At 32.3% G+C, this 17,042-nt stretch overlaps 1 protein-coding gene and 1 long non-coding RNA gene across 5 annotated transcripts; both read right to left on the bottom strand.

The window, feature by feature from the left end:
• Positions 1 to 68: 68 nt before the first annotated feature.
• Positions 69 to 2,558, bottom strand: LOC142526339 (uncharacterized). 4 transcript variants are annotated; one of them, XR_012815226.1, is made up of 8 exons: positions 2,401 to 2,558; positions 1,814 to 1,881; positions 1,660 to 1,731; positions 1,216 to 1,541; positions 1,042 to 1,113; positions 463 to 963; positions 297 to 368; positions 69 to 199 (listed from the first exon to the last, which is right to left on the bottom strand). It is a non-coding gene; the product is annotated as an uncharacterized LOC142526339 (long non-coding RNA). The 4 variants fall into 4 exon arrangements; XR_012815228.1 differs by lacking the exon at positions 2,401 to 2,558 and having other exon boundaries at positions 463 to 588; positions 678 to 963; positions 1,814 to 2,245; XR_012815225.1 differs by lacking the exon at positions 2,401 to 2,558 and having other exon boundaries at positions 1,814 to 2,245.
• A 9,594-nt stretch (positions 2,559 to 12,152) lies between these two features.
• Positions 12,153 to 13,301, bottom strand: LOC142526056 (uncharacterized). The gene is made up of 4 exons (XM_075630330.1): positions 13,283 to 13,301; positions 12,799 to 12,966; positions 12,333 to 12,731; positions 12,153 to 12,217 (listed from the first exon to the last, which is right to left on the bottom strand). Exons 1-4 carry the CDS (start codon positions 13,299 to 13,301, stop codon positions 12,153 to 12,155), a joined length of 651 nt encoding a protein of 216 aa, XP_075486445.1.
• Positions 13,302 to 17,042: the final 3,741 nt, after the last annotated feature.

Genomic DNA, 17,042 nt, shown 5'->3' on the forward strand with positions numbered 1-17,042 from the left:
GAATGTTTTGGACACAACATAATAAGGAAACATGGACTATGGAGGCTTGAGAGTAATGTATAACATACACAATTTGAATATTGTACCCAGCTCCTGAGTTAAGGCATCAACCAAGTTGTTCTGTAAATCAATAAGCTGTAGTTGTCTGCAAGTGGAGCCAATATTTAATGTACCATTGATCCGATTGTTCTTCAAAGAGCTGATTGAAGAAAAAAACTGATCATGGTCACCAATATGGGAATATGGAAGCATGTAATACTTGAATGATAAAAGATGTTTTAATAAACAGAGTTTACCACAATCTGCAGCTGGGAAAGGCTGACAAAGAAACTGGAAGTTGCCCTTGAATTTGTGTTTTGTCCATAATACTGCAAGTTCAGTTGTTTTGTCAGCTAACAAACATCATCGAAACCTTCGTGTCAAACTAGAGAGAGAGAGAGAGAGAGAGAGAGAGGGTGGTACAGTGAATTCAAGGTCTGCAACGTGGAAAACCATGGCGGAATATCTGTTGCATCAAATGAATTATTTCTCATGTCGCTGGAAAATTAAGGTTTGTTATAGTACTTGATCATTACATATTGGAAGGTTCTGAAACATATTGATATTGAAATTAATGATTGTTCCACAAATGTTAAGAAGATTATGGGATCATGGTGTGAAAACATAGATAACACTACTTTCAAATTTCAGTAAACTGTCGTCCGACTTACACATATCTGAGCATGTTCATGCCACTAAGATCAGGAAAAGGCCCAGTTAACTTATTGTTTGCCAAAAACCTGCAATGATCAATATCACACAGGCTTTCACTACAAAATTTGATGCTTCGTGAATGTTCCACAGATGAGGAAAAAAATTAACATCAAATTTAGGCCTTTCTTTTTAACTTATAGCTCCTGTACACTGGTGAGGTTGTTGAAGTTCTCTGGAAAAAAGCCACTTAAAGCATTCTTGTCAAGACGTCTGCGGCAAACAAAGATTCAGATTTTGCAAATGACAGCAGCAAAAACAGTAGGTAGATAATAGGATAGTGTTACTTACAACACTTCAAGGGTCCGGACAAGCCCCAAAGTAGAAGGGATGCTTCCTGTTAGCTGGTTGTTTTCGGAAAGTCTGATTAAATAAACGTTATTAGAACAGAGCTAAATAGCGTTCATTGTAGCACACGTGAGAATCAAGATCCATGGTTAGTTTAACAAATTTAGAGGGACCTACACATGTAGAGTCATGTTTGAGCTAAATAGCTGAGATGGTATTTCACCGGATAGCTGATTGTTTCCAAAACTGACTGCACAAAGTTGAGGGAAAAGTTAAAATACAAGAGCAATCCACCTAACATTCGTAAGGCAAAGTAATCGTGAAAAGAGAAATATGCATACAATTGTTTTGTGCCAACAAGCATATCAAGACTGGGGCTGGTTGCATTGGAGACGGGTATAGTTCCAGAAAGCTTGTTATCAGCTAAATCCTGCCAATAAAGATTCGATAAATATCCAATAGAAGGTGGTATCCCACCAATGAAGTTGCTCGAATTGAGAGACCTTCAAGAAAAGGGGAAAAAGAGGGAAATGAGAAAAAATTGTGAAACTTGAAGTATTTTTGTTCGATAATCCTGCACTTAATTAAACACGTGGTAGGCGGGAAAACTAAAATCCATACAGAAAAACCAGTCTTTGAAGCGATCCTACTGAAGATGGTATTGGACCAGAAAATTTGCAACCGACAAGTATTCTGCAATGCAGTTTAAAATTCTCTTAATTGAGGAATAAATTTTACATCTACTGGTAAATGTAATATCAGAAAATATTCTTACAAGCTAGACAACTTCAAGTTTTCCAAGAAGGAAGCGATCCGGTCAACCCTTTGTTGTATGATAGATCCCTGTAAACGAAAGCTTATGACATGAAAATTCATTTATGCATCCAAGCTATTATAGGAATATCAAGAAATGACATTGTAATGTAGGAACTCCTACTGAGTGGGAGAGGAAAGTCCCATTAAGCTATTAAGTAGCCAATTAATGTTTAACAGAAATGGCATTTGGACACGCCTTTATCCATTTTTGCTAAATTATCTATGTATTCAAGCACTAATTAATCTCAAGAATCAAGAATAAGTATGAAATATATACAGTGTAGCCAGTAATTTCTTAATTTCTAGACACTTCGAGATGAGGATTCTTTATGTTCATTATCTTATTTCAAACTTTCACATCTTGCTGACAGAAACAAAAAGCCATTAGTATGATGCCCATGCTTTGGGTCACAAACATAAAAAGTTTACAAATTGCCCAAAAACGAACAAAAGATTTGTTTGTTTTTATGAAGGTTACAATTAGAAGTTGTTTATACGGCCAAAGGTGTAACAAATTGGAAAACAAGAGAAGAATAGAAAACCCACAGAATCAGCAACCCGGATAATCCTCCAATGTCTGATGTTAGCTGACCACTTAAACCGGTGCTTGCCAATGTGCTGAAATCAGATATCGGGATTAAATTCATCAAGTACATTAGTTATTATTTGTGACATACAATGTATACGGTGATACCCTCATCAGAGCTTTGCAGGATGAATTCTTCAAAAGCTGGCTAGGTGGATGTCCGTGACATCTTCTCCCCGGGCTACCAGAAGCTCATGCAAGCTCCCGGGAGGCATTCTACCCGGTGGATTGTTCCGATCCAGCTCACCCCTTTCCGAGGTAACCCTAAGTAGCAAGTGAGCACTGAAAACAAAGTACTCATCACCTTCTTTCCTATAAATAGCAGGTACGTATTTCATTTGAAGTATTCTGGACTTTTTAGCATTCAAGTATATTAATCACATATAGAGCCCTTTAGCCTTCATATTCACCTGCTGACTTAAGTATCGGAGTGGCCACGCCGAACATCCCTCCGGCGCTCATTCACAAGTTCGTTTCCTTGTTTGCAGGACACGGTTAAAGCCATTTCCTTTGCTCATTTTTCCTTAACAAAACTCTTATCAAATCCGGTGGATTGTCCCGACCCAACTCACCATTTTGCTCGGATCTCATCAGTATACAATATATAAGATTTACAAAGGTAAAATATCAAGAAAGGTTGAGTTCTTGTTATCACGTCAGCAATACTATACATACAATATAATTGCGGATTGGTACCCAACCAAAACCATCCAAATAAGGTCATCTTGTCCTTCGGCCTCTCCAGAGAAATACTACGGTCTTATATATTAACTGGAATTTTGTTATCCATCTTTACTAAATCATTTAAAAAAATAACTTTATGAAGTGTTATTTTTTAAAAAAATAGTTGATCATGCCTATTTTCTTAAATAAGCAATATTTACGTGTCATTCCAACTCCATAAGATATATAATCAAGAACTAAGTTATGAGGAACATTCCAGCAAAATTGACTTAAAGCCAGTTGATTGTTAAATTAAGACTACCACGCAGCTTCAGCAGTAGATTATAGTAATTTTTCAATTACAAGCACAAAGAAAGCAGAGTTTATCAATCTACTGGCTAGCCAAACGCCACGCTTCTCTGCGTTCAAAGGGGAAAAAATTAAAACATTTGCCGAGTCACCGTCATCAAAAAAAAAAAAAAAACAAGTTCCTCAAATATCCCACAAGTGAATGAATGAAAATGGTAACTGTGAAGATTCTACAGTTCTTCGAAATACATAATTTAATAACATAAATCTCAGCAAAAACGATGAAGCACAAGAGCTTTAGCAGTGCCAAGTTTCTTGAATCCAGCGTACAGGATAGAATCCATGGAAATGAACAGGACTCACCAAAAGGTATTGTCTCTAATACATATCCAAAGACAGAGGCTGACCCAATGCCAAGTTTCTTGATATGTCTCTCGCCCCGCCAGAAGGCTTCCAAGAAACAGCTATTCTTCCGATTGTCGTTCGAAAAACAAGGGTGGGTCGGCATCAAAATATTGGAGTCCTCGAATTCTGTTAACGTTGGTTTCCTCCCACGTGTTTCAACGCAATCTGACCTGCCTTTAGTTGAGACGTCATTCTGACACTTGGCTTACCGAGTGAAACAGAATGATTCTCTGGTGAGGAAGTTTTTAGTTTGCAGAACAGTTGGATCTACTTCAAACAAAACGGATTATCCGGCATCGAACAGGAGGGAAGGGACCAAGTTTCAGATATGTTACTGCAGAATAGGACAAGATCGAGAAATGAATAATTCTGTCAAGAAGTTGGGATTTGGGTTTCGAAATTGATAAGTCGGAAGCAAGATTACACCATTCCTTGTGGTAGAAACGTTTGATTCAGTGAAGATAAGAAATGCTACTACTACACTGTGAGAGAAACGAAGAGACTAAGAAAACAAGAAAAGACCTTAATTCGCTACATCATTCAGACTCCAGGCAACAGAACCAAGCAGCCTTCGATGCATTGCATCTGCTTATTAGCGAACGGAGCCGGAGAATCCCAATCAAATGTAGATGACAAATATAGCGTTATCGAATAAGGTTTGACCTTACTTGAGATAGTTGGTACCATGAATATATGTCGAGATCCAAAAAAAACATCCAATCTAGTGTAATTGTTAACATTGACATCAAAGCTGTCATCGGCCATTACTGATAATTCCACCAGATTGAATGGTTTTTTTCCTCCAATCTTCTGATATCCATAATACCAAATATCTCAAGTAAAGTCAAATCTAATTGGATGATGCTATATTTTTCATCCGCATTTGATTGGGATTCTCGGGCTTCCATTCCCCTGTGTAAGCAAATGCAATGCATCGAAGACTGCCTGCTCTATTCTTCATTTGATTGCTACATTTCTCCAAACAAATTTGGGCAAGAACAATGGTATAATTTTGCTTTAAACCATCAATATCCGTACCCAAATCTCAGCCAATTCCAAAAAACGAGTAGACAACTCAACCAAAGATCTCAATTTTTGGGCTGGTGGGAGAAGCTGCTAGCTAAAATAATTCAAGAAAATATTTGCCTGACTGCTCCGACTCATTCAACCAGTTATATATAGAGTGTACAACAGCGTGTTGTTGGGCCCTTGTTGCCGTAATACGATAGCTTTCTTGCAAGTAAGCGCTGAGATTCCATTACTAATTCCATCGAACAAGCGAGTGGGAACCCACTCCACTCGCGGCTCAAGGCATGCCGGCTAGTAGACTATTTTAAAAAAAATTACTTTTAAAATAGGGCCGGATTGCTAAGATTACCCACCTTCGTCCAAAAACTAGTTCAAGAGAGTGAATTTATCCTTGTTCTTATATACAAATCTCAAAAATTTAATCTAACATTTAACACTAGACTTGAAAGGTATTTCGTTGTATAATGTATGAATCAAGGTTCTAAAAATCGTGAAGCGTCCCGAAGCACGGATATCGAGCTCCAAGCTTTTCAAGCTTAAGCGAGATTAGCACATGTTTAAGCGTGAAAAATCGTTTTTTATTTTTAGTGTAATTGTAATTATCTCAAACCAATAAATGGATAAAATAATACATAAATATGATAAATTTAAGTCTGATGCATTAATTCTCATATTTATAAAAGCATAAAAATCTCAAAATTGCAATCTTTATTTGTTTTTGCAACTAGACCACATTAAAAAATGTTAATTATTTGTCAAATCATTATCAGGCATGCTTAATCATAATTAAAATTAAAAAATAAATATCTGAATTATAAACCTAATTTATTATTTTAAAATAAAAGACATACCTTCGAAATAATTTTTTAAAAAAATAAATAAATGTGATTAATTGTGCTTAAGTACACTTAATTAAACGTTTTAATTACGTTTAATTAGGTCAAACTACTGTTTAACCGCTTTTCTCCGAAGCGGGACGTTTTTGTCGAGCGAGGTTTAAGCGGGTTTTTTAGAACACTGGTATGCATGCATAAATTATGTGTTTCCAAGTTTATTTTATATAAATATATATTAATTATATTTTATATAAAAATTTATACCGAATTGATAATCTGATGATACTTTTTTATTATCAGTTGAGATAATTATTTAAGTAGCATACTGTTTTTCAAGAAAAAAAAATTATGGTATTTTGCAATTTTTATTTTTGCTATTTTCAGATTTGAATAAGGTGTGATATAGTTGCTTTGTGATTACTGATTGCACGGATGATCCTCTAATTTTTTTGTTTCATGCATACAATAAAATATTTAATAAGACGATTGATTCCATAAAATTAAACATATGGTGCTTTATTAGAAAACTAGAATAATATTATTTAATATTTTAGTAACTACATAATAAAAAATGTTTAAAATTTAATAAATAATAAAAGTTATCTTCCAATTTTACGTTGAATTTTTTAGAAACAAAAAAATATTATCACAAATTAAAATCTATCAATTTATATTCAACTCATAATAAAACAAAAATCATAATTATATATTTTCATATTAAACATTTTATAATATAACAAAAATATTTTAATAATAAAATATTATAAACTAAGATAGGTGATTAAGATATTCATTATTCAATTAAATGTAATAAAAAAATATAAATAGATAATTAATAATATATGTATGGTTTAATTATAATGATTTTGAAATCAAACGTAAATGATGTTGTTCAAGTAAATATAAATATTCAAATACATTTTCAAAATTAAACATTCCAATTTTATTTTTTTAAAATAATACACCGGTAAAGACTTTAGAAAAGTTTTCTTCAACTTTAAAAATACATTATATTATTTTATATAAAAGGTTGTAGAATTGTTTTTATAACTCTCAATTATTTATTTTTTAAAAAAATGTAATTCAAAATTTGGAGCCCGTTAGCTGCTTCTTCCTTGGTTTTCAATGCTTATAATTAGTTTAATTTGTAGATATAATTTATGCACAAATTTACAATTTATTCAATTTAAATATAATTATGAATCAATTATTCTGAATGATTTAACTCAGACAATAAATGTAATATCAAAATAGTTAATTAAGTTAACTAGATCAAATTAATAAAAATTAAAAATAAATTTGTTTTTTGTTGTTTATCTAAAGGTTTAAAGATTCTTTTTAGAAATGACTCGAAAATCACAAGCAAAGAAAGCGACGGGTTAACAACTCTAGTTACTATTTCGACCTTAGTTCATTGAACTTTCTTTATAAAAACTTTAACTGATTAATAATTATATTATCCCAAGAAACTAACATATATTTTTAAATGATTATGTTAATTGTCTTATATCAGTTGGATAAAATTTTTAAAAGTTTTATTTATAGATTTGACAATATTCTTCTTTTGGGATAACTTTTTGGGTTGAGTTCCGTCCAAATCTCAATCTTAACATAGTATCAGAGCTCAAGTTCTATTATCATGTGTTGCATAACTCATAGTTGGATTACTTGTAAACTACATGCTTTATATGTTCATTTCTGAGTATTAGGAGATTGTTAGTTGTCTCACATCGATTGAAAAAATCCTTGAAAATTGCATTACTCTTGATATAGCTTTTGAAGTTGAGTTCTGTCCAAATTTCAATTTTAACATATTAGAAATCCAAATAAATCAGAGGATATTTTAGTTGAGGAAGCAACTTGTTACAGTTGGATACCTAACTCTTGATTTCAGGCAAAGATATTGTGGGTCTCGACCCATTTGAGATACCAAGTCTAATTATTCGGCTCTCAAAAGATATATTTTTTGCAATCATTTTCCGAAGAAATAAATATTTTTTAATTAACTTTCTTCTGGTTCGTGCCGTGCCGTGCCGTGCCGTGTCCAGGGGCATTATATTTGTCATAAAATTACTAATTATTGGTATGAATGATGGTGTAAACGATTTAAATCAAATCAAATAATATCAGGCTCGAGCTTGGCTCGTTTAAGATTGTTTGATGTTCGAGCTCGGCTCGAGCTCGATTCAAGTTTCTATTATTAGGCTCAAGCTCGGTTTATGTTGAAATCACTAAGCTTGAGAAAAGCTTGAACTCGACTCGTTAAAAGCTCGTTTATCATGTTAATCAAGTCATGATCGAGTTTGATTCATTAATAGCTCGTTTATCATGTTTAACAAGTATGGCTTGAGCTCGGCTCGTTTTCGAGCTGATAAAGCATATAATTGAGCTCGATTTTAAGTTTGATTCGAGCTCGTTAAAAATTAAATCTATCTCTGAACTAATTTTAAATCAAACATAAAAATATAAATTCATTCATAAATAACCAAAAAAACAAAAATAACAACAACAAAAAAAAACATAAACTCATTATATTATTGAACATCCTAAAATAATACATCTGGCATCCAGATAACAAATATTTGTTATTCACTGATATCATCATATAAATAACATTACAATAACTTTACTCATTTAATATTGCATTAGCTGTGTTCCAAAGAGATTTTATTTTTTAATCAATATTAATTCATTATATTCAATTTAATATAATATTTTAGGATAAAAATTTGTAAAGTTACTCAACATGTATATAATTTGGTGATGTAACTTTTTGGGAAAAAGAATAAGTTGGTGTATTTGTGTTAATTTATTATGTTTCAAAGAACATTTTAGTATAATAATATGCAAGTAAGATAAAAAAAATGTAATTGTGACTATATGGAGTAAATTCATCTTTTTTCAACTATGTTTTGTGTTTAATTCCTTCCATTGACAATAATACTAATATTTTTATTTTAATATTTTTATTTTTCAACTAAACAAATGAGCCAAGTTCAAGCTTACGAGCCGCTCACCTAAAAGAGTCGAGCTCGAGCTCCAGCTTACGAGCCACCTAAACAAGCTGAGCTCGAGCTCGCGAGCCTATTATCGAAAATGTTTGCGAGTCTATTATCGAATATGTTTGCGAGCTCACAAGCCGAATATCCTCATTCTTGAGTTTGATTTAATTAAATTTTCGAATTCGAAATCGAGCTTGATCTTTTATTGATATGATTAACAAACGAATTCAAACAAGATTTTTATCGAGTCGAGTTTCGAATAACTAAAAAATGAATTGATTCATTTGCCTTCGGAGTTAGCCAAAACATTGAATTAAAATTATAATAATATAATAAATAAAAAAAACTTTAAAACTCGTGACGATGGATCAATCATTGTGCCGTGGTGCAATGATTTAAGAGGACTTTTCAAACGTAACCTTTTTTAATTTTGTTTTGAAGACGGGACTTACAAAAAAATCATTTCCCTTTTATTTGAAATTTTAATTGGTTTTCGAAAATCGATAGTGAAAAAAATTCTCTAAAGTCGAGACTAAAAAATATATATAAATCAATATTTCTATAGATTTGATCCGAAATTACATCTATTATCTTAACTTCATGCCCGAATTCGCAGTTGATTCGACTCGAGAGGAGGCCAAAACAGTCAGGTAATAAAAGTAGATAAACTAATAGGCATCGGATAATTTAGGCAACTCGATTGATCCGACTTTTCTTCTCCATGGAAGCATCTTTTTTAATGCCTGAAAGTCAAAATAGGCGGCTATTGTGTTCATAGTTATTATTATTTTTGGGTACAATATATTATTTTTTTCTTTTCTTATTTCTGTCGTGAAATCATCTTGTAGATTTTTATTCGTACATTTTTTTTTTGATAATTCAAATAAAATATTAGTTTCACAAAATTGACTCATGAAACTGTCTCATGTGAGTTTTTTTTTGGCAAAAATTTGTGTGAGACGATCTCACGGGTCGTATTTTGTGATACAGATATCTTATTTGGATCATCTATAAAAAAATATTACTTTTTATGCTAAGAATATTACTTTTTATTGTGAATATTGATAGGATTGACTCGTCTCACAGATAAAGATTCATGAGATCGTCTCACAAAGTTATTATCGCCAGACATGCAAAAATTATAAATTCAATGCATTAATAATCTTAGATCCGCAGCCAGATTGTAATCGATTCTCTCTATCAGATAATAAATTAATGTCAATTATTAACATAAAAAAATGTCTTATTAAGTTCATGTATATGATTAAATACAAACGTATATTCACCGGTAGAAAAACAAATGTTCAAAGCATTCACAAATTAAAATTATCCTCGAGAATTTCTGATTGTAGGAAGAGAAAACACCAACCTACTCACAATCTTTCTTGCTTGACAATCAAATTCGAGCAGGGAACTTTTTTTAAAAAAAAAGTTTTAAAAATATTAATAAGATAATACAATTACAGTGGTTGATGAAAATACAGTAACATGTTAAATTCAAATTAATGCATAGTATAATGATAAAAAGAGTAATAATTAGAATACGTCGTCACAAGTACGACACTCATGATAAAAATGGAATGTAATATCCAGATATCATATTTCAAGATTTTTCAAATTTTGATATATTTAAGAGATTTTTGTTGGAGATTTAATAAAATAAATATATAAATCATGTGATTAAATCCATACATCACAACACGTCAGGAATGCATGTCGAATTATCAGAATATATAAATAACAATAAACACATATCAGAATCCATTGATTGATATAGTGTCAGAGTTATGGATCTTCCAAGGCAACAGAGAATCGATCACCTTATTCTTGCCTTTGATGAGAGATGGAGAGAGATCTAGAATACGTGTGCCGTATGTATTATGTGTTATGTTCGTTGTGCCTTGGGGACCATAACCTTATATAACCTTAGCAGTTTTCAACACATCATAGAAGACCTAATTGGGTTGGATTTCTACACATAAGGTGGATTATACCAATTTATTTAATACTTTGGAAACCCATAATTAATTAGATCACTTTATTGGGTCCTTTATTAGATAACTTGTCCATGTACAATTAATTAAATTATGTGAGCCCACAAAATAATTCCAATAATCTCCCACTTGGGTCACATAAGTTATCCGGATATTGTACATGCAAAAACTGGATTGAGCTCTTGTTATCTAAACCAAAATATTCCTTAACAATCTGGTCTATCAATTACACCAATATTGAACCAAAGCAGTCATCGCTACATTTAAAATCACTATACCCATCAATGATCACAATATTAGCATAATCAATAACATAGATCAAGTATGGATGTGTAACATGGAAATACATAAATGTGTTTACAGAATAAAACTTGCATTTCCAACTGGTCCTCCTAATGTCTCAAAGAGATCAATAACAGACTTTCAACCAAATGCTAAACCGCAATGAAAGTCATCACTTTATTTCAAAGTAATTCAAATAAACCTTAGTCTGTACACAAACTCAAATCATGTCAAATGAGTCAATGCTTAAACCGAATACAAACTCCCACTATACAGGCATATTAACTATATGGACAACACCAATGTGTGTCAAATGCCCAAAAAATCTTGGGTGGCCAACCCATGACAACTGTATCCGCAATTATAGAGTTTGCAATAACATGCTCAATTGACACACAATTACTCAGAATTATTTCCTTCTAACTAGAAACTTCATGTCAATATCTTTTGACTTTGACAAGTTTCAGTTGTTTTTTAAATATAATATAGCGGCTTTATTATCACAATTGATCCTCAATGGTTTCTTAAACCAATGATCATTACCGGTGATAAAATTCCGTAACTTTATTCGGAGTCCGAATATCCAACTATTTCCAAATGTCAGATTTCCGATGTGTGAGCATAAAATCTTTAGTTCACTTTATGTACCGCATAACCCGATTAATAATCCAATGTCGGGTTTTTTAAATATCTGCCCAACATTCTAATGATGTTCACAATATCTAAACAATGTTCTCTATAAATTCGAATGAGATTACCACCTGATAAAATTTATACCACCACATATGTGGACATAAACATCAATATATTACTCTCAATGTTGACTTTCCAATTTACTCACTCCCAGTAAAGTCAACATACGAAATTAATTTGCATTTAATTTCAAAATTTCATGCATGCATAATGTCAATGTCATTTAAAATATTGATATTCAATTTATCAAGCTTATCAATCAAGGAAGTCATACCAAACATATTTGAATTTCGAAAAATTGAAAATACCACATGAATGAAGCAAAAACTTGCTTTGTTCAAACATGAAACTAAAATCAAATTTCGTTTTTCAAATTCAAATACCATAAAATAAAAAAAACTCAGTTCCTAAATAAAGCTTTTTTTTTTAAAAAACACCAACAGTTTTATTGTCATTTTCCATAAGATGTATCTTTCAACATCAGTTGGCAACCGGCTCCTTAGGCAACCTTTTTTTTGCACGCCAATTGGCGTATTTGGGACAATCTTTCTTCGCCCATCAGTCCTTTTGCAAAAGAAACAAGTGATCACTTCATCTTGTTTATGTTGCTCCATATGATGTGAAGTTCCAGAGTTTCCTTCCTTATTGCGCCATTTCCTTTTCTTATTGATGCAATTACCTTGATAGTTAGATGCCAAGTGTGCACTTTCAATCATATCTTGTTTCAATCTCTCCTCCACCTGAACCCATTGCGCAATAAGCTCATTCAAAGTCCACTTTTTCTTCTGGGTATTATAACTTATTTTGAATTGATTAAATTGCGCAGGCAGAGAGATCAAGACTAAATGCACGACTATGTCTTCCGACAATTCCAACTTGAATGCTTTTAGTCGAGTTACAAGATTTGACATTTCCATTATGTACTCTCTTATGTTCCCTTTCTCTTTGTGCCACAGTGAGACAAGTTTATTCAGGATAGTACTTATCTCGACCTTTTCGTTTGCAGCGAAACGATCTGCTATTTGAGTAAGGAACTTTTTGGCATCATTTTCTTCAGGAATTGCACTCCTTTTAGTATCTGGAATGGAATGTTTCATAATCATCAGACTCATGCGATTTGATCGCTTCCCACTTTTCCAAAGAACCCTTTTGATCAGCAGTTCCTGAACTGGTCAAAAGTGCGGGAAGATCTTCCCTTAGCGCATAGTCCAAATCCATGCAGCCGAGCACTATCATAGCATGCTCTTTCCATTTCTTGAAGTTTGAGCCATTAAGTACTGGAATGTTGTTCAGATTGGCAGATATAGAAGACACTATAACAAAATAGAACAAAAAAACTCACAATAAAATATAGTCCATGCATATATTTAAATTAAATAAATCACAAAATATAAGCATGCTGGTGGTGGGCTCATAAAAAAAGTACCTAATACAATATTGCTATTTAGTCTTTGAACAAAAATAACAATTTGTAAGTGATACACTCAAACATCATGGTTATTAAATCTTGATAATAAATCCGGCCAACAATATGTCTTTCTTTGGACCGAAAATTGCATGCATGTATAAATATGAAATTATCACATATTTAGTACCACATATTGTGCTAAAATTTGGCCACAAAGTAACCTTCCTTTGGGCCGATCATTTTCCGCATAAATTTAACACAATTTAATATCATATAATGTGTCTACAATCTGGCAAGTAAATAATTTTCCTTTGGGCCGATTAATTTCTGCATAGTTTTGACACGCTTTAAGACCACATAATTATGTGCTTATAATCTGGCCAAAAAATAACCTTCCTTTGGGCCGATTATTTTCTGCATAGATATAAACACATTTTTTTTCCACTTATTATGTCTGCAATCTGGCCAAAAAATATTCTTCTTTTGGGCCGAATATTTTTCTTATAGATATAAATGCACTTGAAGAAGATATATTGAATCTAAAATCTGGCCAGAAAATAATCTTCCTTTGGGCCGATTATTTTTCGCATAGATCTAGATACACTTTAAAATCATCTATTGTGTTTGGAATTTGGCCAAAAAATTGTCTTCCTTTAGGCCGACTATTTTTCGCATAAATTGAAATACAATTTATTTTGAACTTGAACAATATCTACATATCTCAAAAAATCACTTTATTAACATGTAATTCAAATTTAACCAAATTTGAGATACAAGATATTAATTTAACTTTGATTGAGCCAAATAAAACATAGAGACCAAATATGCAAGAAATAAAATATTTGCATCTTATAATTATTCATCCATAAATATTTTATCGAAATAAACAAAGACAATAAAATAAAGAATAATTTCATATTAATTTTATTTCATGCAATTAAATTTTGAAATGGTCGAATTTAATTTCACAAATCAGAATTGCGGAAGTCAAAATTTAATAAATGTTCAAAATTCTGGATTTCAAAATCTGGTTCAAAATTAGAAACCAAACAAGGCCTTAAATCACCAAAAAAATCCCCAAATCCCGAAACCCTAACTATATCCTTAAAACCGCCGCCGCTGCCACCTCCTGCCAAACCAGTCGGCGGCGACCATGACCAGTCGTCGCCTTACCACGGCCGACCACCTCCATACCATCATCGATCCGTATTAGGCCGAAAATCGGCCGGAATCAGTCCAGATACAAAACACACATAAGATCGCGATTCAGGAAGCAAATGCAACCAAATTCGATCGATACAGAAGATTATACGACTAATGGACGGAGGTATATAGAGCGCCTGAGTGTTGAAAACAAAATGCCTAAGCATTCGCCGCGGGAAATCGGCCGATTAACGTCCGATTAGCCAAAATCCGGCTGCTTATCCCAAATTTCGAAAATCGAATTTTCATTTTTTAATTTAAATTTTAATTTTTTTAAAAAAATTAATCTGAATTTTGGATGTTAAATTCGAAAATTCTAGATCCAAAGAGCATGAATTTATTCAGATCCAAATTCATAAAATTTTAAGAAAAATCAGATCTGAATCCAAAAAAAATTTATAGACTAAAAAATCGTCTCAGATCTGGGAATAAAACGTAATTTTCTGTTTCGATCCATCAATAAAAAATTCTCATAATTCAACATGAATGTGGCTCTGATACCACTTGTTGGAGATTTAATAAAATAAATCTATAAATCATGTGATTAAATCCATACATCACAACACGCCAGAAATTCATGTCGAATTATCAGAAAATATAAATAACAGTAAACACATACCAGAATCCATTGATTGAGATAGCGTCAGAGTTATAGATCTTTCAAGGCAACATAGAATCGACCACCTTATTCTTGCCTTTGATGGGAGAAGGAGAGATATCTAGAATACGTGTGCCGTATGTATTCTGTGTTATGTTCGCTGTGCCTTGGGGACCATAACCTTAGCAGTATTCAACTCATCATAGAATACCTAATTGGGCTGGGTTTCTACACATAAGGTGGACCATACCAATTTATTTAATACTTTGAAAACCCATAATTAATTAGATCACTTTATTGGACCCTTTATTAGATAAATTGTACATATACAATTAATTAAATTATGTGAGCCCACAAAATAAATCCAACAATTTTTACTAAAGAAAATCTATATAATATGTCACATTTTTATGTTTATATGTATACTTCAAAACAAATCCTACCCACCAAATTTAAAATCTCTAACGTCTACACCCCGTGGGTGAAGGAGGCTAAGCTGAGCTCCGGGTACATGCAATAGAATGATAGTAGAGGGGACTTTGTTTGGGGGATTAGCATAAGTGCGTGGAAGGGTTGCGGATAGAAGGTTATCCCAAGTTCGGTAGGTATGGCTTGAGATGGGATGCTCGATCTGACGAGAGAAATGGATTTGGGGTGGTTCCTTCGAAGAAGGGCTTGGATGGTAACCCGAGCTCCCAGGCCGGATGACCGAGCACGAGCTGGATTTGGGGTGGTTTCTTTCAACAGCCTTTTGACATTTGACACGGAAATTATGATATGATGTATTCTCAAATGATAATCATCAAGTTTTATTGTGCATGTATAATTATTGTATCTTCTAATCTTGTTGGTGCATATAAGATATGTATTACTCCGATGATCGCTCCTTCTATCATATTGAATTTTCAACCATACTTGTATCTTTTTTAACGATCAAATCTATCATCTCGATAATATCTTGTTTGAGAATTTACTCTACTCATTTCTCTTCTTATTACTAATATGTTGTAATTATCTTATTGAATGATTCAGCGTAATTTTCTCATTAAAATATCATCACACTAAGTGTCATTCTTATATAATTTCTTCCAAATGATGTCTTGGTTAATCATCGAATGATTCAATGTTAAAGTGATTAAATAGAATAGAGTCCTAGACAATGGATTTCAGTACGGAGATCGAGTCTATTGAATAAAGTGACTTTGTCTGGACAAATTAGTTCTTGGTTCGATTTCTTCAAGAATTCTTTGCTAACCTCTTTTTTCGTACATCATATGATCGTATGTTAATTATATCGCTTATCGTATTATTCTTTAAAATTTAATATCATATGGACCATCGTTTAATTCTCATTAAATCTTTATAGACTTAACCTTTAAATTTTTTTATCTATCGTAACTTCCTGATCCAAGTATCCCAGAATTGAATAAGAAGGAAATAACAATGAATTATTCGTCAATTGTTGTATTGATTAAGTAATTTTGATAGCATGCTGAGTCATATATTCTATGAGTCAGTTCGTCTGGAATATTTATAATAAATTATTGTCACCTTCATCAATATATGTTTCTTTTATGCTAGTTTCTTCTTGTAAAAACATGTTATTAACTTTTATTAATTTGTATGAATTGCTTTCACAAATAAAATTTTAATTAGTTTAAACAAAATGTTACTACTTTTGAAACTTCAAAATGGGACTAAATTCCCATTTAGTCCAATCCTTGCTCAAAATTTGTGATTTATGACTTGAATCGAAGCTTGGGATGTTAGAAAAACAACCTTTTAAGAGTTTTTTAGTTTTGATTTGGGACGGAGGAGATATATTGATTTTACGATAGCTGTTACAAGGGTTGCGAGAAGAGAGGTCGAGGGAAATGAGTTTTCTTTCCTTTCTTCTCTTGTTTCTTCTTTTTAGAATGGGGTGTGTGTGTGTGTATGTATAAATATAATAATTGGTCACCAAAAAATAGTAGCTCAAGCCTATTTATCCTGGTTTGTATTTATTTTGCTCTCGTGTATTATTTAAACTCTATATATATTTTATATCGTTAAATTTTTCGATATTCTAAAATACATATTTGGCATAAATCATTATTTTAATTTACAACTCAATAATTATTCCAACTATGCCAAATTACAGGATAATTAATTACAGGGCCTTACAGATTCTGAGTTCGACT

This window comes from Primulina tabacum, chromosome 15, assembly GCF_025594145.1.
Source record: "Primulina tabacum isolate GXHZ01 chromosome 15, ASM2559414v2, whole genome shotgun sequence".
In the NCBI taxonomy this organism is placed as follows: domain Eukaryota; kingdom Viridiplantae; phylum Streptophyta; class Magnoliopsida; order Lamiales; family Gesneriaceae; genus Primulina; species Primulina tabacum.